Consider the following 27,964-nt stretch of genomic DNA (forward strand, 5'->3'; position numbering starts at 1 on the left):
TTTGTCACTTTGTGTAATTTGAGGCTGTCGTTCAGTGTGTGTTCTTCGTAACTGCATTTCTTTTTGCGATCCTCTTTCAATATGGTTTTATAACCTCTAAATATAGATTTATAATAAATAATAATATCAAGCAATTTTAAAAACATGGGCCTAGATTTGGTGGGTCAATATAATGCCTCTATAGATGAAGAGATACCTTTAGATTTAGAATATTATACTGAAAAACTGCAAGCATTCATAGCAAGGCAATTAAAGTTAGTAAGTAAAATGCAGTTCTCTGTATAGAGATAGGAACATAACACCATTCAACTATAAAGATAGACTCTGACCCAGGTGCATACGGCTCCTCCAAAACTGGTAGATCTGGTAGAGAGGTTAAATGTCCGTCCGGTGTCCTCAATGAGTGTTTAGCAATTTTTTTTAAAGGAAAAGATTTTCAGTTTGCTCTGCGAAGCCCTCAATTGTAACACATACATTTTAAGTTTTTCACACTTACTCGCCACAAATGGTAATTCTCACACATGAAGATGTATTATGTCACACCAATACTGGTATATGACATAGGGCCAACCTCCTCCAACTCCTAAGCAGATCAAAAAATACAACATACATCAGCCATCCGGGTAAGATACGGTTCAGCTGACCGCAATAATGTTACCGGAGAGGAGTCACGCATGACGGGATTGCCTTTTCTTAATTCGGGAGGGGGTCCACGACCTACTAGTTTACCACTGTTCTAGAATGATTTTTTCCCCTCCATAATTCAAACTTTATTAAATGAAGATGGTTTAAACAAAAATACAAAAAGGTTAGCAAAGTCAGTACCATATATATGTATGTTATTGGACATGTTGGGCTCACACAAAATAAAGCATTAATTCACATTGTTAACTGCAGCACAATAGTCCTGATGACCCCAAACCATTCTGAGTTGATTTCACAGTCAAATAAGATTTATCATTATTATCATATTAAAATCCTTTTACACACATTTACTGTCACCACTAATAATCAGAATAAAAGTTCATCATTTTTGTTATTGCTTTGTTTTCAATTACTCTGCAAGATACATTTTCGTTCAGGTAGATTAAAAAAAGTTTTCTTTTATGTTACGTCAGTTTAGAAATACTTCAAAGCCCCACAGAAGTAGTAACTGTCTGGAGGTGGTCTGCTGCAGAGGTTCTGACTATGTTCTTCTCCTTCCTCCATGTAAACACTCCCACTGTGACCAGGACGATGGTCACAACCACACACAGCAGAATGCGAGCCATGGGCAGTTGAAAAGGACACTTGGGGAGAGCCGAAAAATTAAACTCTTGCCAAATAAAGAACTTTCAAACAGAAAAGTAGACCTGAAGTCTAGAAACACCACGGCAGTCTCTTCTCTGGTAGTCACTTGACACCTCCACTTCCTGTTGTTGTCCGCAGTCTCCAGGTTTGTTACCAGGGTGATGTTGCAACGAGTGTTTCTAATCAGCCTCAACCTGCACAAGGACAGGGATAAAGCTTTGTGATACCTTCAGAAATGTTTAGAGCTGAATAATACAACTGAGGCAATCAATCAACCAACTAACCCTAACCAACCAACCAGCTCATCCATCCATCCATCCATCCATCCATCCATCCATCCATCCATCCATCCATCCATCCATCCATCCATCCATCCATCATATTAGTAATAGAAGTAGTGATGGTGGTAGGAGCAGTAATGGCAGTGATGCTCTGTGTGTGTGTGTGTGTGTGTGTGTGGTGGGGGGTAACAGCGAACCTGTTGTCGCAACTATGTTGCAACTACGGAATACCAGAAATACTATTAATACTTTTATTGTGTAATTTTTGAGCCGGCACTGGCTAACTATGACTGGTATCCAGGACACAAGGTCAGGAATCAGATGGTAGTAGACCTCACAAAAATGATGTAAATGGCTTGGTGAAGAATACAGGAACATGCAGAGGTAGGAACACACATTGTCTACATCCTCTATAGATGAGGTCAGGTGAAGGAGATGAGTGACTGCACAGTAGTGAGTGTTGCTAGTCAGTATAGAATGGTAGCGTGTAGAATGCCTTTATGGTCGGGAAGAGTAGGAGAATATACAGAGTGTCATGAGTGTCAGAGTCCCTGCATCTCTAGCACCTTTAAGGAAATTGAACCCATGGTCATGTTGCATTTTTAGAAAATAAACAACAAAAAACATGAGGATGACTATCAGTTAGTCAGAACATACTTTTTTGCCTCACATAATGGTATGTTTTTGTTAAATATTCATATTTAAATGTTTCAAGGTTTTCGTTAAAAAAAATGTATGCCCCATTTCAAAGAATTAAGGAACAAATCACCCCAGATAGAAGTACGTTTTTGTGCCAAACCTTCCTCAATATAAATGAAGAAAATTCTCAAGCAGTCCAAATTTACGTTCTCTTGTTCCAAACCTATGATGTTATAAATAAAATGACCACAAGAGGAAGGTATTTTTTATATGACGTAGAGAAGTGAGAGTTGTTTAACAGATTTTTTGTTGATGACATTTTTTAAAATTCGCAAATTATAATACCTTCAAATACGTGCTATCACGACTCCAACATATTGTAAGGAATGGATCAACCAGTTTTTTCAGCCTCCTGCATACAGGATACGCCCCTATCGCTGCTGGACCAATCACAGAACAGCATATTACACGTTGGCTCTGTTAGGATCCCTTTGATTGGCCGAGGGTCTTTTCAGTCCCCAGCTGACTTCCAGGCACCAGAATCTATATTATTTAAAAAGAAGGTAACTTAAAGTTGAATAAATAAATAAATGAAAGACATTTACTTCAACAGTGAATCTGATTTTATTGAATAATTTTTGCATGTTCTTCATGCCTAAAACAATGCAGCTCCTTTCCGCAGGAGTCAACTGCTGACGCCAGTACTGACATATTATTAAGTTAGATTGGTACCTTAAAAATAAAATGGAAAACAACAGCAGGACTCAAAGGGAAGTTTGTAGCTAAACAAACAAAAAATCTCCTACACGGGACGTGTTTAAAGATTTCCGGTTACCGTAGTTGCAACATAGTTGGATCGGGGTGTGGTGACCACACAAAGTTAAATCATAATCCTGACGGGCTTGCTGTATCTAATCAGTGTGTTTGCTGGGATCTGCGGCACCATGTCGGACGCGGAATGGAAGAACAGATGTGGATCAGAATGGGGACTGCTGGGTGCACCAATGCCCGACGGACTGGACTGGAAATCCGTGTATGAAGCCAAACCGTTTGGGAGAAATCTCCTACGGAATCCTTCACCTTTCGGTACCTCAAGCCTATTTTCTTTTGAAATAGCCTATTAAAGCCTGCGAGCAGGAGAGGTGTGCTATAACTTTTAATGAACCTATAGATAGTTGATAATGTATAGATAATTTTCGCTCTTCTGCCCTCAGGAAAGTGGTCTATTACTATTGCCAAATATTGCTTTAATGAATCACAAAATTGTTTATACAGTACTCATCAAGTATTGTACTTAAGTACTTATATTTCTCCAGCGGCATATGGAATAACATCCTACTTCCGTGTTCGATAGGGAGTTTTTTTTCCCCCAGAATTCAAGCTTTATTAAATCCATATAGCTACAAAAATACAAAGATAGATAGATCGATCGATCGATCAGTGTAAATTACCTCTGCCTTTGTTTTCCTAAGGTTTGAGCAAAGACATTCCTCTACCTGAGCCGGATTTACCTGATGAGCCCGATTTTGGACCACCACGGTTCCAGCCCGATGGTGAGGAGAAGGACAAATCATTATTTTTTAAACTGAAAAAAAAGCAGGATGTATGCTAATGATTTTGTGCACGTGTCTGCCTTGATTTCAGAGGATTTCAGCGGTTGGACCACAAACACAGAGGTCCTCCCCTATGATAGAAGTGGTATCCCAGCAGGTGCCGTGGTCTGTCAGTTGCCTCAGTACAGGTAGGTACTAACATAATAACTATACTTGTATACCTCCCATTAAATAAATCATGGTAGTGGTTTTGGGGGATGTAATTTGATCAGTCTAGTGACTGTGCTTTCCTCCCAGCTGGTTTTCTTTGGAGCAACTCGTGGATCTGAAGGCAGAGGGATTGTGGGAGGAACTGCTGGATAATTTCCAGCCTGAGATACATATCCAAGACTGGTAAATCAACGAGCACATTCTTTATATACTCTAAGCTATTGGCCTCCTTATGAATTTCTTCTCTTTGTAATTTTAATGTGTTACTTTACTATAGAAACTGTAAGTGAACATAAAATGCACCATTTGGAGGAAAAAAAAAAAAAATCATTCTAGCCATTGAAGCCAAAGGGTTATTTCAAAGCTTCAGCACCCAAAAACAATTGCTGAATAGACTTAATAACCAGTTGTTCCACCTTTGGCAACAATAACAGCAGTTAGGCGTTTCAGTAAGTTGAGCAACTGACAATGGGTCGTTCATGTCGCCAGGAAGGAAATTTGCAAGATTTGAAGCCACAGTGGTAGATTTTTTTCAACATGAATGTCTGTTTACAGTCAATTCACAGCATCAAACCCAGATTTTGAGTCTGACTTAAAGCTTGGCAAAACCAAACCAACCAAAAACAAATATTTCTGTCAGGTATGAGGAGAGTCAGCTACATGATTCCATCTACCAGCTGCAAGTTAAATTACTTGGTGCAGACAAAAGCACAGTGATCTCAGAGTACACCACCAGCCCCACTGAGGACCGTTCACGCTACTCGCGTGCCTGGAAGGAGGTGAGTCTTCTACCCACCTCCTCTCACATCAGAAGTCTTCCTGCACTCTGTAATTTCTCTTTCTCTGTGTTTGCTTGCAGGTGTCTCATGTGTTCTGCAGCTACGGACCAGGAGTGAGATATGTCCACTTCCTCCACAAACTGAAGAACATGTTCTTGAATGGCTTCTACAAAACCATGTTCACCAACAGCACTGTGGTTGTCAGACCAAGTAACTCGTGCTCCTAAACTGAACCCTAATCAGGAAACTGCCATGGAGTTTTTGATGGCATATTAATTAAAATTATGAAATTATTTTGTCACTTTGTGTAATTTGAGGCTGTCGTTCAGTGTGTGTTCTTCGTAACTGCATTTCTTTTTGCGATCCTCTTTCAATATGGTTTTATAACCTCTAAATATAGATTTATAATAAATAATAATATCAAGCAATTTTAAAAACATGGGCCTAGATTTGGTGGGTCAATATAATGCCTCTATAGATGAAGAGATACCTTTAGATTTAGAATATTATACTGAAAAACTGCAAGCATTCATAGCAAGGCAATTAAAGTTAGTAAGTAAAATGCAGTTCTCTTTATAGAGATAGGAACATAACACCTTTCAACTATAAATATAGACTCTGACCCAGGTGCATACGGCTCCTCCAAAACTGGTAGATCTGGTAGAGAGGTTAAATGTCCGTCCGGTGTCCTCAATGAGTGTTTAGCAATTTTTTTTAAAGAAAAGATTTTCAGTTTGCTCTGCGAAGCCCTCAATTGTAACACATACATTTTAAGTTTTTCACACTTACTCGCCACAAATGGTAATTCTCACACATGAAGATGTATTATGTTACACCAATACTGGTATATGACATAGGGCCAACCTCCTCCAACTCCTCAGCAGATCAAAAAATAACATACAGCTACACATCCGGGTAAGATACGGTTCAGCTGACCACAATAATACCAGTTTACCACTGTTCTAGAATGATTTTTTCCCCTCCACAATTCAAACTTTATTAAATGAAGATGGCTTAAACAAAAATACAAAAAGGTTAGCAAAGTCAGTACCATATATGTGTATGTTATTGGACATGTTGGGCTCACACAAAATAAAGCATTAATTCACATTGTTAACTGCAGCACAATAGTCCTGATGACCCCAAACTATTCTGTTGAGTTGATTTCACAGTCAAATAAGATTTATCATTATTATCATATTAAAATCCTTTTACACACATTTACTGTCACCACTAATAATCAGAATAAAAGTTCATCATTTTTGTTATTGCTTTGTTTTCAATTACTCTGCAAGATACATTTTCGTTCAGGTAGATTGAAAAAAGTTTTCTTTTATGTTACGTCAGTTTAGAAATACTTCAAAGCCCCACAGAAGTAGTAACTGTCTGGAGGTGGTCTGCTGCAGAGGTTCTGACTATGTCCTTCTCCTTCCTCCATGTAAACACTCCCACTGTGACCAGGACGATGGTCACAACCACACACAGCAGAATGCGAGCCATGGGCAGTTGAAAAGGACACTTGGGGAGAGCCGAAAAAATTAAACTCTTGCCAAATAAAGAACTTTCAAACAGAAAAGTAGACCTGAAGTCTAGAAACACCGCGGCAGTCTCTTCTCTGGTATTCACTTGACACCTCCACTTCCTGTTGTTGTCCGCAGTCTCCAGGTTTGTTACCAGGGTGATGTTGCAACGAGTGTTTCTAATCAGCCTCAACCTGCACAAGGACAGGGATAAAGCTTTGTGATACCTTCAGAAATGTTTAGAGCTGAATAATACAACTGAGGCAATCAATCAATTAGTCAATCAATCAATCAACCAACTAACCCTAACCAACCAACCAACTCATCCATCCATCCATCCATCCATCATATTAGTAATAGAAGTAGTGATGGTGGTAGGAGCAGTAATGGCAGTGATGCTCTGAGTGTGTGTGTGTGTGTGGTGGGGGGTAACGGCGAACCTGTTGTCGCTGGGCAGTGTTGTTCCATCTCCAGACACCCAGCTGAGGTTGAACATGGAGAGGGACCTGCAGTTTCCAGCATTATAGTAGGTGAAGAGGATGCAGCTGAGACTGAGGTTTCCTCCTGGCTGCAGGCTTGTGATGGTGGACGGCGACGAGATGGTGAGGAGGGACACGTAAAATGTGATGATGTCGCGTCCGTTGAAGGCGCAGGAGTAAGACGCGGCATCTTCCTCCCGGAGGTCCCGGAGGCTGACGGAGCAGTTCGATGTGAAGGAAGCGCGGTGGGTCTGCTGGGATTCAGGCCCTGCTCGATCGAGCTGCACAGGCAACCACGAGCCACCATTTGTGAAGAAGGTCCAGGAGACAGCAGAGCAGTCTGGAAGAAGCAGGTTGCCGCAGGGAAGGAGCAAGTTTCCTCCAATCCTGCTGTACACAAACACTGCATCTCCGTTACTTTTAACACCTAAAACATAAAGTCGGTCAGTTAGTCGTGGCTCCCAAACGGCTCCAAACCACCATTCTCTTCACTGTTGGACTAAAGGGTAAATTCAAACAGTGCTTCTTTCACCAAAAGTATCATCAGCCACTATTTGGGAAAGTTCTAATCAAACCAGAAAGGTGAAATTGCCTCTTTTTATAGTGAAGAATAAAGCATACCTGATGTCAAACAGATCAGTAGAGCAGCCAGCCAGGATTTAACGCCCATTGTGGTTTCTTCTGTAGCAGCTCATCGGTCGGCTGGCTTTTTCTCCCTCTGTGCACAGCTTACGCCATTTCCTGTGAGATCTGAGACCTAAGAACAATCTTACGAGTATACAGGAATAGTTACTTTTAACTATTTAATAAATGGGTGACACGACTGTAGCCTTTTCTTTTATGTTCCACTATAATTCTGTTGAGGGAAAATAAGAAATCAGACGCTTGTATGAGTGGACAGAGCTGTTCAATCAACATTTGGACCCACAGCTTCAGCAGCTATCAAGATATGCTTAAAATACATTTTTAAATGCTGCTATGGATCCTCGAGAGACACATTTATATTTTAACGAGTGCAGCAGAATCAAAGGGCTAAATTGACTAATTATTACTGAGGTGCGGAATTAATTTCTTATGATTAGATTCAACTGCTAATTATTAAGAATGAGACAATTTTGCTGAAAGAATGAATCTTTCCTTGATGTCCTAAATACATACAAGGTAGTTAAAACAACCAAATATGCTGAATCTAGATATATGCGATAATCATTTGTTTCGACACTGATGAGAAGACCAATATGACTAAAAAAGTTTGCCATTTCATGTTTTCATTGCGATCAAAGGTATTTCCAAGGTGACCTTTTTATGCATCAGAACGTGGGCAAAGGTCGGAATTCACCATTGAGCAACTCTTGTCCATGGGGGGTTTTTAAAGGAAGTGCGTTGATATCTTGCGGTGAGATTTATACGTTAATGAATTTGAAAGTGGTAGAGAATCCTCTTTTAGAGGTCATTGCACGTTGTTCGGCAGGGATCACAGTCAGAATTTTTTTTTTTCACTCGATCATGCTGGATAAATCGCAGGACGCCTCATCTGAAGGATTGTTCTGCAACACTCTGTGAGCATCACTGCTTAGTTGTTTTTCCTCCGCTCATTAGACAGGAAGATGCGTGGTACAACGGTGCAAAATAATGCTGAACTTGCTGCTCTGGTCTCCGTTGACACCATTTTTCACCACCTGCTTCCTTCTGTCACGAGCATGGACCCTCGGTGCTCTGCTTTTCTAACTGTTACCACCTTTCCACAATATATTACAGTTTATAAAGATATCAAATATGGTTTATAAAATCACTAACCTGCACAACAGATAGGTAAAGTGCAGAAAAACCAGCCATATATTCAGTTAAAGGTCTAAAGATATACACGATGCTTTCATTTCTACAATAAAAAAACTGAAAAACCAGGTGAAAGGTGCAACAGCAGGAGTAAATATGTGTGATCATGTGAGATCTGGAACTAAAAGCCTCCTTTGTTTCCATCACTCAGTAAATGCAAATGGATCCCGAGCTGAGTTTTGAGATAATTTTTCTCGCTGTTGCATGATCCCAGAGGTCTTGGCCTCTTTACTAATAATAATTATTTAGTCGCCATGATTACTCACATTTAATGGTATCATATCAATGGTATCAAATTTCATGATTTATTTGTGACCATGAAATCATCTCATACAAGAAAGTGCTTTAACCTCCCTTCGTTCTATACGAATCATTATAAAATCGTGAGCCGAGAAAAGCGACCACGACCTCACCACCACGTGAAAATGACTTTGTAGAAAAAGTCGTAGCTCCGGGACAAGAAGCTTTTCTCTGTGTTGTGAGATCTGATGCTCAACGTGTAACCCTGCTTCTCTATGTCCATCTTTATGCAGTCCAGCAGGTCTTGGACTGACGGACTGGCCTTCCAGGGCCCAAAGGTCACCACAGACTCCTTATCTGCTTCCAGGCTGCTGATGGCGTTCTCGTGGACATTCAAATCTTCCTCTGTTCGCAGCACACAGATCATGATGGTGGACTGGCGCGCAGCCACGGCCTCAGCTCTGGCAATACGGATCAGGACCTGGAATGAAATGGTGATCTAAAAGCTTTGACAGCCAACATGATGCATGTTGTGTTTGGAACCAATAACCATTGAACGTGAATAAAACCACGGTCCATCTATCTGACCTCGATGTTTTCTCTGTAATGTGGCAGCCTTGACAGGAACTGTTGTCGTCCCACCAGCTCTCCAAACAGCTGAGGGGTCTCTTCCAAATGCTTGATCAGTGGCCTGATGTTGTAGTACACCGCCTCTGCGTGGACCTACACACCGCCACAAACATGTCCATTGGTGTAGGCCTGTGATAAACGTTCCCACGTGGAGAACCTACCTCCCGGATGTCCTCTGTGGGCAGCAGGTCTGACCTCAGGAACTCCAGGATGGCCCCAAATTGTCGGCCATCGCGGTCGATGAAGTATCGTCCCTCTGCATCCGTGGGTAGTTTGGATTGTCCCCTGAAGAGCTCAGCCATCTTGGAGTCAGGGTATTTCCTGAGCGTGCCCAGGGAGGTGGTGTAGAAATGACCCCCAACATTTAACTGCACCACCAGCGAGAGCTGAAAGGGGCAAAATTACGCTATGTCGTGTGACTAAAAAACCCCCAAATTTCATCTATTGATTAAATGAGTAACACCAAGCAAGTTATTGCCTTTAAAATTAGGATTCTACATCTTGGTTTCTGCTTTGCCTTCCTTAAATTAAATAGTTTTCATGTAAGGAGCATACTGGACCGCCAAGTAACAGGCAAATCTACCAAGTTTCCATTATCTTCTATATGACTAGTTTTGTATACTAAACCAGATATTAACACCGTTATCAGCTGTAGACACTCAACATAAACCTGCATTTTAAAAATAAAAAAAGGTTAAATAAACGTGTAAAGCCTTGCTATGCGTAAACACACTTTGGTAGTTTAATTACTTGAGACAGTGACTGAAGTTGCTAGTGTTAGCTCGTCAACGCCGCATCCACCTGTTCACTCAGGTAGCAACCTTGCTAACTTCGCCCTGGTTACTGCTTGATGGCTCAAATTATGGTGATAAGGTGTCTTTCTGCTTACTGGAGCCGAGATCTTTTCCGACGTTTTGTAGCCCGGCAGACTCATCTGAACTTGTTGTTGTGGCGGCGAGCCTCGTCCAGGTGAGGGGGCGTGGCCGAAGCCGGATCTAGTCGTGACGTCACCCTGACGCGCGCAGACTCCAAAACCACCATTCGTGCACAAGTGGGGCTTATTTTAAATTAAATGCGGCACAACCTTGGATCATTTGCACGTGTAAACTGAAAGGTCGTTTATTTTAACAAATATTCAACATTTTCATAATTAAAAATAACCTGAATATCGGGTCTAGACTGACTCCTCAATGTATTTGAGAATTTAACATTTAAAACGACACTTTAGTCTGGATTTAAGGCTCTGCAGGGAACCAACACCCCCAATAAAAGTGCCATCAATTATCCAGAGACTCCACTTGTTCCCATCTTTGGTGCACAATCTTGCCCCGAGGAAGCCGAAATAATGCTTTGGTTGCCACGACAACCAGATCTGTTGTACGGTCCCTTCAAAAACCTGATGGTGCTAAAACATGAAGCTGCTCTCCAGCTCAGCCCCACCAGCACCACTTCATGGCTACTTTGAGTCATTCTCGTCACTCTTGGCATCGTTACCTTTTATTTACTGAAGGTGATGGAGACAAAGTTAACAGCGCTTGGGCATTTTCCAGATTTTATTGTTTTTGTACACAAAAAACAGAAGGTCTTGTTGCCAGCTGGTGATGAATCAAGACCTGTGAACAGAAAAGATGCACTTTAGAAGGAAGTGTGTGTTTTATGTTGTAGTCCACAGGACTGCAGGTTAAATTCTGCTACGTTTGAACAAGCGTTGGTGCTGGAAACATTAAATAGAAGTGACTTTCACGAGCGCCTCCAACACTGGGATGTGGGCTGTACAAGGAAATGAGGCTAAATATAAGTTCTTTCAAAACCAGTTTGTTGTGTGATCATCTTAATCAGTCTCAAGTTCTAACTGTTTGAGATAGTTGCAGTTTTTACTTGTATTGATCAAATATGTGATCTGAACCCATCACGTTGTAACTTAAAGCACGTTTAAACATTTTAAAGTACAACTGAACCATGTCTCTTGTATGTCGTCACCATTTGTCATGATTATTGATGAAATTGGTCACGTGAATGCACCCTTTACATAATCCCAGTTATTAGGGGCTAAAATAACTAGCCAGCTAGGTTTTTGCTGCAATGAATTGCTGTCTGGTGAGATCTTTACACTTCAAGCCCTTCTCAGACAAATGCCTCTATGTCTTCAAGAGAAAAAGACCCTGAACTGAGGAACTGGAACAGAACCACAGAACGTAGAGCTGAACCAGCAACCCCCAGAACAAGACGGCTTTGTTCCGACTCGTCATCGTATCATCACTGAAGGGACGCGACCAAAACCCTCTAGTGTTTGTGTTTACATCCTAACAGAACCATAACACAGGTGACATACCCGATTATGCAGTGGGTACAGGTGCTCCTTGGGGCATGACTGGCACCTCTGGCTTGGCGCCCTTCTGCTCAGAAATTGGTGTGGTGGGAAGGATCTCCTCCTTTGGCTCCACGATGCTGACATGGTCAGGGAGGGGCTTCTTGGGTCCGATCTTACCAGTGGGGTCCCAGGGCAGCATGATCTTAACCTTGATGCCCAGGACACCTATGGAGGACCCATCAGCAGTTAGCTGGGCCAGAGTACAGATCCATGACCTGAACATACTTCCATAGTATGGAAACATTACTGAAGCTGGTGAAACCGTCTATATCAGGAAAAATGCGGCACATTATCCACTGTTTAAATACATTTTGGAACCACGGACTCACATCATAGTAAATGCTGCATTGAAATCTTTTGAGCATGTGTGTATTAAAGTTTAGTCAATTAAAGAATCAATGTACACAGACGTGCTGGTCAAGTTTTGCTGAATAAAAACATCTAATTCCAGATACTTGGGTCAGAATGTGCGTGTTTTGCTGATGTTAAGGTTGCTGCTGGTGAACTCACCCTGCCTCAGCAGGACGTGGCGGACCGCTGTGTCGACGTAATAGTTGACTGGGTCTCCACTGTGGATCATCAGGCCGTCGACGAACTTCATGGACTTGGCTCTCTGACCCCTCAGCTTACCAGACACCACGACCTCACAGCCTTTGGCGCCGCTCTCCATGATGAACCTCAGAACACCATAGCACGCCCTGTAAAAGTGGAGAGCCATTTGATGTTGATGTTTGGTGGAATGTGTCAAGAATTAAAATGGACTTTTTGTCTCCCGTGATTTCTTTTGAAACGGAACCACCAAACAGGCACCATCTACCATCTTAACCCTTCTCAGACAAATGCCTCAGTGTCTTCAAATGGAGAGGACGACCCACTCTGAAGAACTGGTAGAAACCCACAGAACGTGGACCTGAACCAGTGACCGACAGAAGCAGGATCTGTCCTATTCCGACTCGTCATCTTATCTTCACCGAAGGGAAAAGAACCTTTACTGAGCACAAGTCCCAAGTTCATTCGGGCCAACACACAACAAATTCGAACACCCGGACCAGTCTTTACCTTTATTCCCGCCCCCACAATCTGTCAACCTGCTCCCACAGTACAGGCCCATACTGAGTGACACAGTGGACAGAAGGGACTTTTTATTTTAAACTTTAGTCACTTGTGATTCATGATTTCCCCTTTCTTGGTCTGGTTATTTCTAATACTCCAAGTAATAGTTATGTAAATTACAATCATGCAGGGAATATTTAAAGCTTCAACTCCAGAAATAAAAAACAGAGCTCAATTCTCTCACTTAAAAACTAAAAGCTGCTAATAAACTAGAATTATATAGGAAACAAAGCTCCGTCAATTAGCTCTGTCCTTTAAAGTAATGACAACCCCATGTTGTTACACAATGTGCGAAGTGTGTCGTGATGAGTGCAACCAAAACAGCAGTTCAATCAGCAGCTTAAGAAAACCCAGCACCTTCCATAAATGAGGGGAAAAGGCTACAGTTATTCACCATAAATTAGCTGCAGTGTTCCATGCTTACCTACGCACAGCCAGGCCTCCCAGCAACTTGTAGCGCAAGGACTCTGCCTGGGCAATGGCACACAGACCACGAGTCGCAACCTTCTCAGCGTACAGCTGACGTGAGCGGAACCACACAAGGAACATTAGTCAAATATACAATAAAATATATAATACAATCCCAGTCCCAAATCATTTACCTCGACGCTGCCCTCTGGGAAGCCAAACCTCTTCTGGACCACAGCGGTCAACTCTCTGATCCTTCGGCCCTTCTCTCCCAGCACATTCTGGGTCCTGGAGACGGTTAAATGGACAGCAAACAAAGCTATAACCATAACAACTTGTACAAAAAATGCTGTGGATCAACTGTAAATGATAATTACCTTGTAGCCAGGATGATGATTTCAGTCCTGGTTGGTGTCACACGTACCTCCACCCCAGAGTATCCATCCTCAGCAAGCTCACGAGTCAGGAACTCGTTCAGCTCGGCCTTGAAGATGCCATCTGAGACAAACTGAGGGAGTAGGTAGGGGTGAGCTACACAGGTCAGATCATGACCTACGAACCTGAGCACATTTCTGCTGGGAAGTCTCAGAGAATAGATTTCAGTGGGGATCATCAGCAGTCTTCACTCAATGAATGGTTTGTTTCAGTGAAGCCTAAATAACCCTGATTCCTCCCACAATTTATTTGACGAAACAAACTAAACAAGTGCTCTCGTCACCTAAATATGCCTTAAAGCCGAGTGTAGCCGCAACTCGCTGTAGCTCCACGTTCATTTCTCTACGGAGCTGATGCATCAACGAGACAACCGCTGGCAGCCCGGCACATGCGTTAAAATGTCAACTACTAAAATAATTCATAGCCAACAATATACGGTTTGCGAAAACTGCTTATGCAACACACGTGTAAGTAGTCAGTCACATCCCGGCCCCTTAGCTAGGTTCAGCCATGTTAACTGTCCAAATGAGACATAGCCGACAGCATCTGGTATGATCCTCAACGAGGTGGAGACGGACAAGCGCCAATGACATAAAAGTGGACCGTAAGATACTTTATCTTAACCGACCCGGCTCCATTTTACTATAATCTGCACGTCTGTTTACGAAAAACGAGTTTATGCAATGCTAACCTTCCTCTTCTTGGAGATTTGCACCGCCATCTTCCGATAGGCCGTAGACAGGAAAGGACGTTAAACGGATACGGAAATGAATTTATACAAAAATTGCACTTCCTGTTACGTATTACAAGCATGGCGGGAGCAGTAGTTTTTACATATAGGGCTTGATTAGTAATAGTTACAGAAAAAAGAGCACATAAACCGTATTTTAAAATGGTAAGTGAAAGTTGACTGTGATCATAATATCACTTATGTGATATAATATCATACAGATTCAATTTGTGTAACAACAACAAGGATAATAATAATAGTAATAATAACAGTTAATAATAAGTTATTAATAATAATAATAATAATATAATAATAATAATAATAATAATAATAACAGTTAAGTTTCTTCTTTCTCTTTATGCCCTGCTTGGCCAACAGACAGACAATTGCTGGCACAAACAGCTGCTTTTGAAAGCATATAATAACTGCATTTTATTTGTATGGAGGTTAATAATTTCATTCACTTATGAGTTTTAATAACATTAAGCACATAAACACCTAAAGTAAGCATCACTGAACTTTTAAAATGTTCAAAGACAGACGGGGCATGGGCATAATCATCACCACTGCCAACCTTTATACTCTACTTCACACCAACAGCACAGACTACTTTCTCCAATAGTGGTTTATTGATTGAAATGTTTCATTGGTATAGCACATTTCAACAAGGCAAAACAAAATGCTTTATAGAATTAATGGAAGACACATAGAGGTGATAAAATAAACAGTAAAAAAAGAAAATTAGATTAAAAAAAAGGCATGCCAAGTAAACTGTTTCCTGAACCTTTGATCAATTAATAAATGATAAAATTTCAGGTACATCACTTCATAAGTACTAAAAAGTCATGTATAGAACTGTAAACAATATTTACTTCATATCATTTGCAGCACAGTCTCACCCATGACTGTACATCATTCTGTAAACAGACCCTAAAGACAGTCAGACTATCAGGTTTCCTTAAGTTGCTCTTTTATTCATGTCCTCTGATCTCCACAGAATAGCTGGATGTGTAAACTCAGATTCCAAAACCTAAACCCTCCAAACAAAACACTAGGGCACAGTTTAGTGGTCAATCTATCATTTAGTAAACTTGTACTGAAACTCCAAAGAAAGCTGCCCAATCAAGCAGGGTGGTCACCGCGGTGATTCCCGTTCAGAAGGTTTGACTTCAATGGGAACTACATAAATACATTTGTCAAAGTTTCTATTAATGTACTTAAATTAATGCCTTTAGGTTCATGATATTTCTGATGGATGTTGGCTGTTAAGTCTAAAATATTAGTGTTGAAAAGTTATATCACTCCCCCGATTTTAAGCTTACAAATACAGGAACATTCTCTAGAGTATGAAGGGGAAAATCTCAATAATATTAATGAATTTATGTTAAATCTACAAATGGTATCTGCCTGTTTTCATATCGCATCGAATTACTAAGTCGAAAATGAGTCCCTATAGTTGATTAAGGTTTGAAAGATATCTATTAAAATGTATTAAAACAGGAATACATTTATTAGTGAATGGACAGAAAAAATATATAACTGATGTTTGTATGATGTAATCTCAAGTGTATATCAAAGTAAAACTCTTATTTATCATTGAAAAAAGACCTGACGTTGTTGCACATTAAAGAAATACCAGCAAACATGTTGAAATCTAATTTTTCGAAATTAATTCAAATTTTATCCCCAAATTATGACCAATCCATCATCACAAATGAAGGGGCAAAAAATCCCATCTAAAATCCAACTCAGCATAAATCAGAATTTAGAAGACGCGTCAGTACTGGGATTAAAGAAATACCTAGTTTAAATGCAGGAAAACAACGTCACGGGTTTGGCTCTGACATAGAAAGAAAGCTGTATACTATTTACCAACAGCAGTTGCTAAATAAATGTAGTTTAGTAAAAGTATTACAAAATTTGCCTCTAAATTAAGGGTCATGGAGGTTTGACATATTTGAAATACTTGAGTATACATGTGTTGCTCTCACATAAGGAAGAAACAGCATTTTGTATTGTTGAAGGTGAAATTATTACATTTTAAAATAATCTTTTTAAGGTTTTCCTTCCTTTCTTATACTCCCAACGGACACTGTAATCATCCCTGACCAGTTGGTTCAAATGTTGGTGAGAACCGTGCTGGTTACTATGGCAACGGAGAGGGTTCCAGGGAGGTCGTTGTCACGCCGATCGCCCTTGTCTCTCAGGTGGAGCGTTTGCTGGAACTCACCCGGCTCTGCAGGCAGTGTCACCTGACCCAGGAAGGAGTCCTTCAGCGCGTTGTGATTGTAGATCTAAAAGAAAAGTGAGGAATAATTTTTAAAAAAGTTACATGGAGGTCTGCCAACACAAACACAAACACACACACCTTGATGCTGACTGGCTGGTTGGATTTCTTCCTATAGAAAAGTCCCTTGGTGTCAAAGTTTGGACTGCGCGTGTTTTTATGGACTGGAGAGCGAACTTTCTCCCCTTCGCAACAGATCACAGCGTAGGGATCTGACGCTGGAAAACAAGATGTCACGTCAGTATAAGGAAGGGTGTGCTGCAGCAGTTAGAAAAAGCACAAAAGGGTTCAGAGAGAACTTATGAGGGTTTATGAAGTTCTATTTTATTTCCATTTTATGTTGTGGCCAACCAGTGTTTAATATAAAATAATTATGAGAAACCAAATCTAATTATTCTTTGTTGATAGTGTTGCCTGTACCTCCATCTGAGTCCTGCCCTGCGAGTCCATTGGCCTTTAGAACATGGACCTGAGTAACCAGAGAGGGAAATCCACACAACCCAGACCAGCACGTTTGTGGAGGCTCGTCTACTGTCAGCTCTCTAAAAGAGAGGGGAGGGTGACACGAATGTGGCTTTGGTGTCAACGTTGCAGCAGATTTAAGAGAAACTTGCAGACCAGTGACTCAGGACAAACTGAAAGCGACCCTGTGGAAGCGTACTTGCAGTGAGAGGGCACGTCTGTGAAGACGCGCAGCAGGAATTCTCCCTCCAAGCCAGGCTCAAAGGTTGTGGGTATGATGACGTAGCGCCCCTCCGTCAGGTCAATGCGAGTGAACACCGATCTCGAGTTGATGTAGACGCTCCCGCCAACCTTCTGCTGGGTGACGTGCATGCGGTAGATCCGGTTCAGCTCCACCTGAATACAGAGAAACCAGTGCAATTTGGTGACAATGTCCGCCTCCAGTAAATGGCTGATAAATGGCACCTCAGACACCCACAAAAACAACCATTATGATGCTATATTCAAAAGGTCTATGGGTTACATTGCTGCAAATATTTAACATACAAATTAAATATGCCCGGCAGCACCGAAGCTCCCTGTCAGGGTCCAAGCTATTCTGACAAATATACACTTGCATGTGAAAACTAATTAAAATTATTTTTCTTACTAAGAGAGAGAGAAGATATTAACCTTATGGATGTCAAAACCTATAGCGAGGTTCTCTCCTCGCCCCTCTCTCAGCGTGGCTCTGCGGTCTTTCTGCTGCAGACAGATCAGAACCTCGTCCTCTGGTTTGGTCACGTCAAATATATACTGCAACACAGAAAAACATATTTAGTTAAAATATTTATTTGCACCCATAGGAGCTGTGGTGAGAAGATGAGAAGTGAAATGACACCTGTGGGTTCTGTAAGAAGGAGCTCCTGTTGTTGATGCAGCCTCCAGCTCGGTTGAGAAGCGGGTCGTCGTGGCGGCGCCAGGAGCCCCTCATCATGACCTCCTCCCATGTCTTATGGACGCTCAGGTAGGACGTGTTGATGAGACGGCACAGGATGAGGTCCGTGAAGTTAGCAACAAAGTCGTCAAACGTCATCCTGCAGAAAGAGAAAAATTCAGTTTAAAAAAAAATTCTGAAAAGAGAAAAAGAATGACACCAATTTAATGAATCTGAGGCAAATTTCCCCGATTGTTCTGTTTAACTTTGGCAACTTAGAGCTGCAAACAATTTCGGCCGTCTGAGAATATGTGAGGCGTTTGATTACCACCCTGCTATACAGATTGCTGCCACCAGGGGGCAGTAGCAGCCAATGATTTTTAGTGTACGTGACACCACCCCCCCCACCCATAACCATCTATGCGTGGTACCTAAACTTTTGCTGCAGGCTTTTCTTTGTCTTTTACATTATGAACGTGACAGAAAGGGAAAAAGTCTCCCACTATTGATTTTTAGCCATATCAGGCAACGCATGGGTGATGTCATTCCTTGTGCCTCAACTTAGACCAAATAAAAATAAACCACTTTTTTTCAGATAACCCCAACTACTTTACAGCAACATTTTATAAACATACCAGAACTCTCCATCATCCTGCACAGTGACTCCGATCCGTTCTCGCTCACTCTTACTGACTTTCTTCCATTCTTCAGAGCTGCAGACAGAGACAGACAGACAGACAGACTGGTCCGTTAGGCTGCTCTCTCAAAAAAGAGATTTAAAAAAATCCAGTTTCGATGCCAGGGTAGCAACAAAAATATTTTTCTTTTAGGTTATATACTGATCAAGGTGTTTGCCTTCAGTCAACAAGCTAAAATAGAAAAAGCTCAACTAATCTGTTTGTTCAGCTTAAAACAGCTGCCAAAAATCACACCAAAAAGACATTAAAGGGAAAAGAGTGTGGACAATGTTGGACTCATCAGCTTGTCCCAAAACAATGATCTCTTTTGCTTCAGGTCTTTGTCTCGTGGTCCAGCAGGTGGACTCAGCTGAATATCATAGCTACTCCTGGAGCATCTGATGAGGCTTTACCCGTCGCTCCAGGCTCCGTTCCACTCCCTCTGACCCCAGGGGTTCCTCATCCGGATCATGGTAAGTTTGTCTGACTTGAAGTAAGCCATCAGGCCATGGCCCAGCCTCACTCTGCGCACGTCGGTCACTGCATAGGCGTGGCCTTTCACCAGGCCACAGTCCAGCCTGGCCTCCATCTCTGCAGCACTGCTTGCCTGAAACGAGGCAGCGGGTGGTATTCAGCTGGCTCCAGGGGACTCCAAATATGCTTTTTGTTCTTCGTGAAATGATAAAACTCACTCGGATCGAGCAGCTGATGAGGCCGCCTCTGTTGTGGATTTTCAGGACCCTCTCAAACAGCTCATTCCGTTTCTCTCCATCTTCTTTGAAATCGCTCTCCACTAAGTCCATTGGCTCCGACACGCCGCCGGTGAAATCCACAAGAGCGTCGGCAGTGTTGCCTCCATCCAGGGCCTCATAGCATCCAGACATCCTAGACAGCACACAGCAGACGCAGGTGTGTCAGCTACCGACCGCACTTTTACAATATGGGTTCGTTTTGGGATATAAACTTTGAAAGAACAGCGCTTAATGCAGCTCAGCTCAACTCAAAAATGTGGACAAACAATACAGAACGTCTTACTTTGCATAGGCCTTCTCCACCAGGGCGCTCCAGAACTCATTGCTATCATTGGAGTGACAGTAGATGAGGTTTCCATTAGCTGTGGGCAGCCTGTCATCGATCACCACGTCCACCCACTCTCCAAAACGCCAGAATCGGAAGTGAAAAATGCCAGCATAGGGTTTGTTTTCTTCCCACTCCTGGTCCTTCCAGTCAGGAATCACCTGTAGGGTAAAAGGGAAATGCAAGAGTTAATTGAGCCTCCGCTTTGTCAAAACTTGGGTTTTATATCAAGAGTGGATTTTAGCCACAAATATATTCAGATCCTAATTTCCCTACTTTGAGGGTGGAGCTGAGTTGGAAGGTTTCTGGTTAAAATCTTGGTGGCTGACGTACAACTGGAGCAGGAGACATGCTGGGACATTTTGGGCCCTTCTGAAGTGTCCTTGAGCAAAGCACTAATCCCCTAAAATGCCCAGAGTGCCCGTCGAGGGCAGCTTACTCACTCTGACACCTCTCCCTTCATGGCTGCACGTGTTCACTCTATGTTCATGCGTGTAACAAAATAGAGGGTGGCAGCAGTAATTACCCCACTGTGGGACTAATAAAGGAGCCTTCTTCTTCTACATGTTTAATTTGCATGACTAAGTGAGCACAACTGACACGTTAACAGGAGAATTCATTCACATCCTGTTCCAGTCCCTAATGGCAGCACATTAATGACATCGCCTGTCTGTCCGTCTCAGAGATACTGAGTCAGTAAGAGCGATAGAGAGAGAAGCTAATGATCGTGAATAAGGAAAGTTATATAAATAAACCCCACAAGCCCTCAGGAAACTCCCAAAGTTCCCTTTTGTACGTCATCCGTGTATCCCGTTGCCTAGCAAACTCACACATCCGCCGCCACCTTAACACCTTGAATAAAGCTTTAATAAAGAAAGAATCTTTATCGGAAAGTCGTAGGTTCAGAACCAGGGTGAACGTTCTAACGTGATGTCGACGGAGCGATGAAATGACGGTCTGGCCGACGAGGCTTTCCGGCTGAATGCGTCCAACATTCATGGTAATCAATGAGTCCCAAACCAAAGCTCCCTGTGGGCACGTGTGGGACGGACTGTTACGCTGCTACAGACAGGAGGATGACATACAGGTCTAAAAAAAGCAGAGAGGAGAGAGAGGGAGAGAGGGGAGGACTCCACATCATAGTCCACCAGAGCTCAATTCATCGCAGCATCTGCAGGCAGCACGTCCTTCCTCTGATCAACGCAGGAGTACACCCTGAGAGCGGGACATGGATGATGCCGAGGCTCGCTCAGACGCCACGCTGCTGGAGTTTAAAGAAGACCGGGCACTAACTGAGGTGAGACTTCCACTTTGACACTCCCATCACGTGTGTTGACGACAACATTTAACTTGCAGAATGGAGATTTTTCTGCTCCCGTTTTGCCGTCACTTGCTAACAAAAGCCAATATTCTGACTATTTCGGCTTTACCTACAACGCTGCTGTATAAACACATCATCTGGAGTGAAATTAGAATTCTTAGTAAGTTTAAAAATCCCCCCACTGTTTGCAGCAGTGGCCAGGATGGCGGCAAATCAGAGGCCCGCCATTAACACATTGATGATCAATACCTCTAACACAGCCAACACAGTCAATGAGACAGAAAAGCATGAATCTCCATGGTGACTTTATACTTTTTAATGAATAAAAAACAACCAAGAGCGGCGGTAAATGTTCTTTACGTTACTTTTAATGTGTTCCCGTACAGATGATGCGCCTGCGGGTGTCGTCTCTGCAGCGTTCGGGACAGAAGCGCCAGGACGGCGAGCGCCTCCTCCTCCCGCACGAAGCCGTGTATCGGCTGGACTTCCCCACCCAGAAGCTGAAATTCTCGCGGTGGTACTTCTCACTCGGCGGCTACGGCCGCGTCACCATCACCGGCATCTGCCAACTCTGGACCCCCGACCTCACCCACCTGATGACCCGGCAGCTGCTGGAGCCCATCGGGACGTTCTGGCGGAATGCCGACGACCCAGAAGATTCCCCGCTCAAATGGCTGGAGGCAGACATGCAGGAGTTCGGCGAAAGGATCGCCGAACTCGCCAAAGTCAGGAAGGTCATGTATTTTCTGTTTGCCTTCAAGGATGGGGCGGAGGCGGCAAACCTGAGCTGCTCGGTGGAGTTCTTGGCAGACTGACTCTTTACTCTCTGATAGTTAATGTCGTCTCCCGTGAGGGTCTACAGTAGTCTGCTTCATGTCCCACCTTGCATTAGAGCTGAATGGAGGGTTTTTGCACAATAAAAGAGATCCACCATTTCAAATATTTCCTTTCCGACACTTTTTTTCGTGTAACGGTCTCGTGTGTGATTCAGCGGTTGTCGCTGCGACTTCGCTGCCACGTCAGAACGACCCGTCAGCACTTTTCGGAGCAGAAGTTCCACAACACAAAGCTCTCAGGCCCAGGACAAAGACAGATTTTATGTTCTAAAAGAAAACCCCGCCCAGGGACAAGAACGGCAACTTTTGTAAAGGCCAACGCTGTTTCGCTACGTCAACTTTGCTTCTAAAGTCGTTAAACTCACAGAGTATCGAATCATCACACAACGCAGGACTATCGGCCTGACACAAAATCAATCGCTCTATTAAATCCTGACAGGAAACCGTCCGTGTTGTCACGGGTGCTGGTTTGCTTCCCTACGGGAGGAGAGGTGGGAGGAGGGGGGTAGTGTATAATATATGATATTAAATGTCCTTCAAGGATCAGATGATTCATGGCGTCTCCCCCACGACCTTACAAGTACACCAAGAAGGAGAAGAAGAAGAACCTTTGTCAAAAATAATTGATCTAGATCCCGTGGTACGCTCCTCCTTCCTCAAAGGGAAACATTGTGTCCACATTGTCATATAATGTTTTTTTTTTTTAAAGGCTGCCACTAGTTTCCCCCTTAAAAGTTGCACTGAAGCTTTGACTAACTTCCAGAAGGAGAAAGAAACACTTTGCAAAGAGCTTTTTTGAAGGTTTTTGGTGCATCTCATCAACCCGATTGAGCTACTCATTGTTTTTCAGGACCTGCAGGTTCACTTTTCACATTCATGCTCAACAGCTGCAATCAAATGACCCCCAATTTGTTCTGGAAGTGCAGCCCAAATATGCAATATTCAGGCTTTGTTGAAACACTGACTTTCCTCTTTTTGCTCTAACTGGGAGTAAGAGAGCGCTGGAACAGCCTCAACTGGTGGTTCAATTGAAACTGTGGAGACCCGGACCAGCAGGACCGGACACCAGTATGGCCCAAAAATGCTCCTACAGGTCCTGAAAACAAAACCTCTTGGTCAAAAGTCCAACTCACCCGTGAGGTGTGACAAAGGTTTTAAAATGGGGAATGCTGGTGCATGTTAGGCAACTGGTTGCTCCACTGGGCCGACACCAGTTTCCCATCAGCTGATGGAAAACAGAGAGCTGCAGATCCTCTGGGATCCCACAGGTGAACCGAGGTAATGATCAGTAGGGACACACACACGCACGCACACACACGTTTAAAATTAGCTCATCCAACTGCCTTTATTAAAAAACATCAATAAAAAGGTTTATTAGTAATCCCTCACGGACGACTGTATTTGTATCATATAGAAATGCGCATGAAGACAGATCCAGTGACACTTGGGGAGGTTGTAGACAGCAGACACGAGTTGGAAAGTTTGGATCAATAAAGTGAGGCTGCAAACAGCCAATGGAAATATTTGAGTAGTACTAAATGTCCCAATATGAGTGTGTGTAGATGGAACACACACATCCTGAGTCCTAGACCACATTCACCACGAGGGTGTCTGCATGCGATCGTGCACGTGTGTGTGTTGCAATGAGCAAAAGAAACAAGATTTACAGTTCTCATATTGTTAATCTTGGGTAAACACACACCCAGTACACACACACACACACACACACACACACACACTCACACAGGACCTACTTGATACATATAGAGCTGCTGTTTTGTACTACTATAATACTGTGCGCTCACAGAGCAGAATCAACTAAAGTGTGAGGCAGAAATGACGTTAAACGAGGCTCCTGTTTGTGTGTGTGTGTGTGTGTGTGTGTATGTGTTGTTCACCTTTTGCCACAGGGCCTCCCTGGAAGCCAGACTGGAGCAGGCAGCCACAAACCAGCAGTTCCCCAGCTGACCTTGGTGCAAGTCATGCGCGCTGATACCATCCACGAACAGGTGAGGGTCGCTGCACAGCTCCTAAAAGAGCAGAGATGACATCATTCTCCTTGCACGGTTATGAGTTACAACAATTTTTGACCGGAAAACCCAGAGCAAGATGTAGAATTGGATCCTAGATAAGTGAAGCAAAGGAAACCACAGAGCAAATGAGAGGCAGCCCATCAGGCCGGCAGCCAAATGACTGGGTGGGTAGAAACCAGTGGCTCACACACCCAGCTGGAGCACTAACCACATGAGCTCACTTTTATCTGAAAAATAACATAAATTCACAATCATTTCAACGACTTCTTTTTGTAAATGATGTTAAGTGTACATTAAAAGCTAAAATATCAGGCCATCTACCCTGAAGTGAGTGATCAAAACAGGACTCGCTGTTGTGTAACTTTCCAGTTATTCATGTGGTCCGCCAATCCGCAGGAATTTGGTTTTTTGCATTTCACAATAAACACTGTATGAAAGATCGCTCACGGAGACACTTGGATTATTCTGGGATTACGTGTTCAGAATGCCCTTTTTTAAATTTGACATGAAGTTCCATCACAAACACGTTGCCAGGGAAGGCAGAGCATTTGAAAAACACCACATCTCCAATTTTGACTTGTCTAAACATTTTTTTTACCCGATTACTGAGATATTTAGAAGATCTGTGACTAAACTGTGACTAATTTTACCCCAGATAAACCCATCAGATTCCTCCCACAGATGAGTCAAGAACTCTTTCTGAATTCTTTCCTCCTCCCCTACACCACAAATCAATAAAGTGGATTTGAGCCTTTTAAGTTGTCTCATTAATAAATAACTCAACAGATCAATAACGGGCAGCAGGTTTCGCCTGTTGTGTCTTCCTGGTGCTTCTGAGAGCAGCAAATGAACCAACCAATCTGCTTAAAATGTACATTAGAATGAAATTATCGTTTATAAAAACAACCAGTTTTACCTCATCTGAGTCTTCATTGGGTTTCATTCCTACTTATTTTAGTTTATGAAATCTAAAGCATGCGTGTGTGCTGGATTTAATGCCCGTCTGCAGTAAAGAGACGGAAACATGCACAACGATGCCCCATTATATTCATAAAATGATTAAATGAGATCATGAGAATGTGAATTTAGCAGCAGTTTTTCCCATAAATAACGGTGAATTCTTAAGATTTCTAATACAGTATAAGACCCAAAATCAGACCCAATCCCCGTTTCTTCAGGGCAAAGGGTGGCTAAAGTTGCCAGGACTATTACGGTGTCCCTTTTAAAGGGCTGTGCAGTGTTGGAGGGGTCCACAGGTGTTTCTACTCACCTTGGGCCTTTTCCAGGTGACTCTGCCGATGCGGTTGCTCTGGTAGAACAGAGACTGATCTGCTGCTGGAAACAGGGGATCCTCAAACAAACGCCCGGTCTGCTGGCACTGCCGCCTCAGCGTGGAGAACGACTGGCCCTCGTATGGAATCACCATCCTCCTGAGGACCACACCGGCGAGCTGTTTATGCTCTTTTTACATTCTTCCATCATCTCTCGGCTGCATTTATGCGTGGATAACATGGATGGACGGATTAATAGGCCAGAGCTGAAACCTACACGCCAATGTTGTGCATTTGTGAAACGCATATTGTGTCTCATATACACGCACAGAGATGTGCACCATATAAACAGGTTATGGTTTCCTCTGGTCATGTGACAGGATAATAAACACAAATGGATATTTGAGAAGCAAATACGCAATGACAACCAGCCAAACTTCAACATAGAGGTTAGTTTACTTAATTTAAACCCTTAAAAAAAACCTGTTTTATTTCATTTTTGTGTTGAATCACGCATCGTATGCACATGCGCACATACTGCAGGTCAGCACCGAATCCTTTAATCAGATTACTCCCCAGCTCGTAATTCTATCAATGTCAATTACAAGTGGTCACATACAGTGAACAGGCCAGTGTGTGCGGCTTCATTATCATATACAACATGCATAAAAGGGAACTTGCTGAACTCTCTGGCTGCAGAATGTGAGATTGTGTTTTTAAACCGTAACTTTACACCCTGCGGAATCAGGTCTGCACTTTATTTTAGTCAAGATTTAGTAAAGATTATGCGGTCTTCATGCCCCCGAGTGCACTTTTTCCTCAAACGCAACTCTCCAGGGGAGTAAAACCATCGAATTGAGTCGTAAACATGCATTTTTATCAACAGACACGCAGGCTGGAGCAGCCGCGCGTGGGTGTGGTCACATGTGAGCGGCCAACAGACGTACATTTAAAAAAGGACGTGAAGTCTGTCATAAATATATGTGCGCTACTTTCAGATGACGTGGCGACAGTACTTACAACCTTAATTCAAACCTATTGTAAAGACAAGTTTTCCAGATTTTGGTCTAGTTCACGCTGTGTAAAGCTATTGACGTTTTGTACGCACCACACCGGAACTTACGTACCGTTTTCAAAATAAACGTAGCGACATCCTGGAAGCCCACTCAGTATAAATCTACAAATTAGCATTTTCATTTTCCAGGCAGTAAACGCATTTAATTAAAGTCACCCTTGTCAACCTTTGAGTTGGAAAGAAACAACTACGCGTAAAAATGTCATTTTTCTTGAACTTTTTCGGCATACTTTTAAGTTGAAGGTCCTGAGCGGAAGCGTCTTGAATGTTTTCACATTTTTTAAATGAAGACGACAAAAAGAAACCACAATCTTGTGATTATTATTACAAATATTTTTAGATTAATGGTCGCCTTGTCGTGTTTTCCCCCCATACATTTTCACTCGAGAAGTGATTTTATTTGTCGAACGACGGTTTGATGTTGTAAATTGTATCATGTTCACGTGAACTGGTTTAACTTTTCGTTTGAAAACATTTAAACAAGCTGAGCCATTTAAGGAGGAAATAATGGAATAAATAGAAGTTTACCTGGAGGTTTATTTGCAGTCTGGGCTCTGAGGTTCTTATGTCGCAGGTTTGAGTCCCGGAGGCTCAGATCGCGGCTTCTACCAGGTCTCCTGGTGGCTGCTTCCGTCCTTCTGTGAGAACATCCCAGAACTTCCATCAGCCACAAGTGTGTTTCTGTTTTCAGAGGAGGCGGAGAGAGGATGCATCTCCAAAAACTCCAGTTAGAGTTAATAAATGGCTTTTCAGTCTCCAGATTTGTGATCACTTCATAAGCTCGTGTCAAACTGTGGTAAAATGAACAAATAAATAATAATTCCACAATCAAGTTAAGCAAAAGAAGGGAGTTGATGTGTTTGTGTGTAAACAGACCCGCTGAAGGAGAACTGATCTCTGGGTGGAAACAAGGTAGGTTGAGACCCCGAGGAAGACGGGACAATCACAGATGAGGAAAAGCAAGTAAACAAAACACCAATAAGGCAAACACACCAAACATTAAACCACACATTTTGCTCCCGCCACAAGCTTTCTTTCTTTCTGTTCTTTCCTGATTCCATCTAGGTCGATCTGCCCACGTTTTCACCTGGAACCTTGACAACTGCCCAATACAGATATCTTAATTGCATCTCACAAAACTGAAACACACCCATTGGTTAAATAAGAGGTGAGGTCTGGTCCTTTCAACAATCAGCTGTTATGCATGTTCTGTTTGTGAAGTCAAAATACCAGGACTGCTTTGGACGCACCCTGCATTGACCTCGATTGTGCTCCCAGGATGGTGAGCTTTATTTGTTAAAACAGGGCCCCCATGGCTTTGGAGAGATGGCCTTTTTCAACCACTGCTAATGTGGCAACTTCCAGAGCAACAGAACTCCATGAAACAGAAACAGCAAAACTAAAGCTAATCCAAAGCTAATATCAGTCCATTATTCTCTGAAATGATAATAAAAATAAAGTGAAGTCTGTAAAAAGAAAAGAAAAGATGGAGGCA

General features: G+C 42.6%; 6 protein-coding genes and 2 non-coding genes across 9 annotated transcripts; 2 read left to right on the forward strand and 6 right to left on the reverse strand.

Moving 5' to 3' along the window:
- Window positions 1-2,896: 2,896 nt before the first annotated feature.
- On the forward strand, window positions 2,897-6,020 carry LOC130534744 (F-box only protein 50-like). Its single transcript, XM_057049247.1, has 6 exons — window positions 2,897-3,296; window positions 3,683-3,763; window positions 3,855-3,951; window positions 4,061-4,156; window positions 4,614-4,752; window positions 4,833-6,020. Exons 1-6 carry the CDS (start codon window positions 3,155-3,157, stop codon window positions 4,977-4,979), a joined length of 702 nt encoding a protein of 233 aa, XP_056905227.1. The 5' UTR covers window positions 2,897-3,154; the 3' UTR covers window positions 4,980-6,020.
- Window positions 5,713-8,736, reverse strand: LOC130534741 (uncharacterized). The gene is made up of 3 exons (XM_057049243.1): window positions 7,373-8,736; window positions 6,713-7,178; window positions 5,713-6,466 (listed from the first exon to the last, which is right to left on the reverse strand). The coding sequence occupies exons 1-3, from the start codon at window positions 7,419-7,421 to the stop codon at window positions 6,112-6,114; spliced, it is 870 nt and encodes a 289-aa protein (XP_056905223.1). The 5' UTR covers window positions 7,422-8,736; the 3' UTR covers window positions 5,713-6,111.
- Window positions 8,737-8,871: 135 nt separating this feature from the next.
- On the reverse strand, window positions 8,872-10,427 carry kctd14 (potassium channel tetramerization domain containing 14). 2 transcript variants are annotated; one of them, XM_057049245.1, is made up of 4 exons: window positions 10,347-10,427; window positions 9,619-9,843; window positions 9,416-9,550; window positions 8,872-9,308 (listed from the first exon to the last, which is right to left on the reverse strand). In XM_057049245.1, exons 1-4 carry the CDS (start codon window positions 10,389-10,391, stop codon window positions 8,997-8,999), a joined length of 717 nt encoding a protein of 238 aa, XP_056905225.1. In that variant the 5' UTR covers window positions 10,392-10,427; the 3' UTR covers window positions 8,872-8,996. The 2 variants fall into 2 exon arrangements, with proteins under 2 accessions (XP_056905225.1, XP_056905226.1); XM_057049246.1 differs by having other exon boundaries at window positions 10,208-10,377.
- A 565-nt stretch (window positions 10,428-10,992) lies between these two features.
- On the reverse strand, window positions 10,993-14,572 carry rps3 (ribosomal protein S3). The gene is made up of 7 exons (XM_057049244.1): window positions 14,476-14,572; window positions 13,727-13,857; window positions 13,544-13,637; window positions 13,366-13,460; window positions 12,339-12,526; window positions 11,790-11,993; window positions 10,993-11,070 (listed from the first exon to the last, which is right to left on the reverse strand). Exons 1-6 carry the CDS (start codon window positions 14,503-14,505, stop codon window positions 11,794-11,796), a joined length of 738 nt encoding a protein of 245 aa, XP_056905224.1. The 5' UTR covers window positions 14,506-14,572; the 3' UTR covers window positions 10,993-11,070; window positions 11,790-11,793.
- On the reverse strand, window positions 11,577-11,722 carry LOC130535624 (small nucleolar RNA SNORD15). The gene has a single exon (XR_008953182.1). It is a non-coding gene; the product is annotated as a small nucleolar RNA SNORD15 (small nucleolar RNA).
- LOC130535625 (small nucleolar RNA SNORD15) lies at window positions 12,655-12,804 on the reverse strand. Its single transcript, XR_008953183.1, has one exon. It is a non-coding gene; the product is annotated as a small nucleolar RNA SNORD15 (small nucleolar RNA).
- Window positions 14,573-15,121: 549 nt separating the features above from the next.
- capn5a (calpain 5a) lies at window positions 15,122-27,141 on the reverse strand. The gene is made up of 13 exons (XM_057049898.1): window positions 26,998-27,141; window positions 25,394-25,553; window positions 23,989-24,120; window positions 19,892-20,094; window positions 19,549-19,741; window positions 19,270-19,463; window positions 18,815-18,892; window positions 18,144-18,339; window positions 17,936-18,058; window positions 17,463-17,659; window positions 17,222-17,343; window positions 16,883-17,019; window positions 15,122-16,808 (listed from the first exon to the last, which is right to left on the reverse strand). Exons 2-13 carry the CDS (start codon window positions 25,547-25,549, stop codon window positions 16,632-16,634), a joined length of 1,908 nt encoding a protein of 635 aa, XP_056905878.1. The 5' UTR covers window positions 25,550-25,553; window positions 26,998-27,141; the 3' UTR covers window positions 15,122-16,631.
- Window positions 21,065-22,196, forward strand: ompa (olfactory marker protein a). The gene is made up of 2 exons (XM_057049899.1): window positions 21,065-21,230; window positions 21,641-22,196. The coding sequence occupies exons 1-2, from the start codon at window positions 21,162-21,164 to the stop codon at window positions 22,067-22,069; spliced, it is 498 nt and encodes a 165-aa protein (XP_056905879.1). The 5' UTR covers window positions 21,065-21,161; the 3' UTR covers window positions 22,070-22,196.
- Window positions 27,142-27,964: the final 823 nt, after the last annotated feature.

Source organism: Takifugu flavidus, chromosome 12, assembly GCF_003711565.1.
Source record: "Takifugu flavidus isolate HTHZ2018 chromosome 12, ASM371156v2, whole genome shotgun sequence".
Classification (NCBI taxonomy): Eukaryota; Metazoa; Chordata; class Actinopteri; order Tetraodontiformes; family Tetraodontidae; genus Takifugu; species Takifugu flavidus.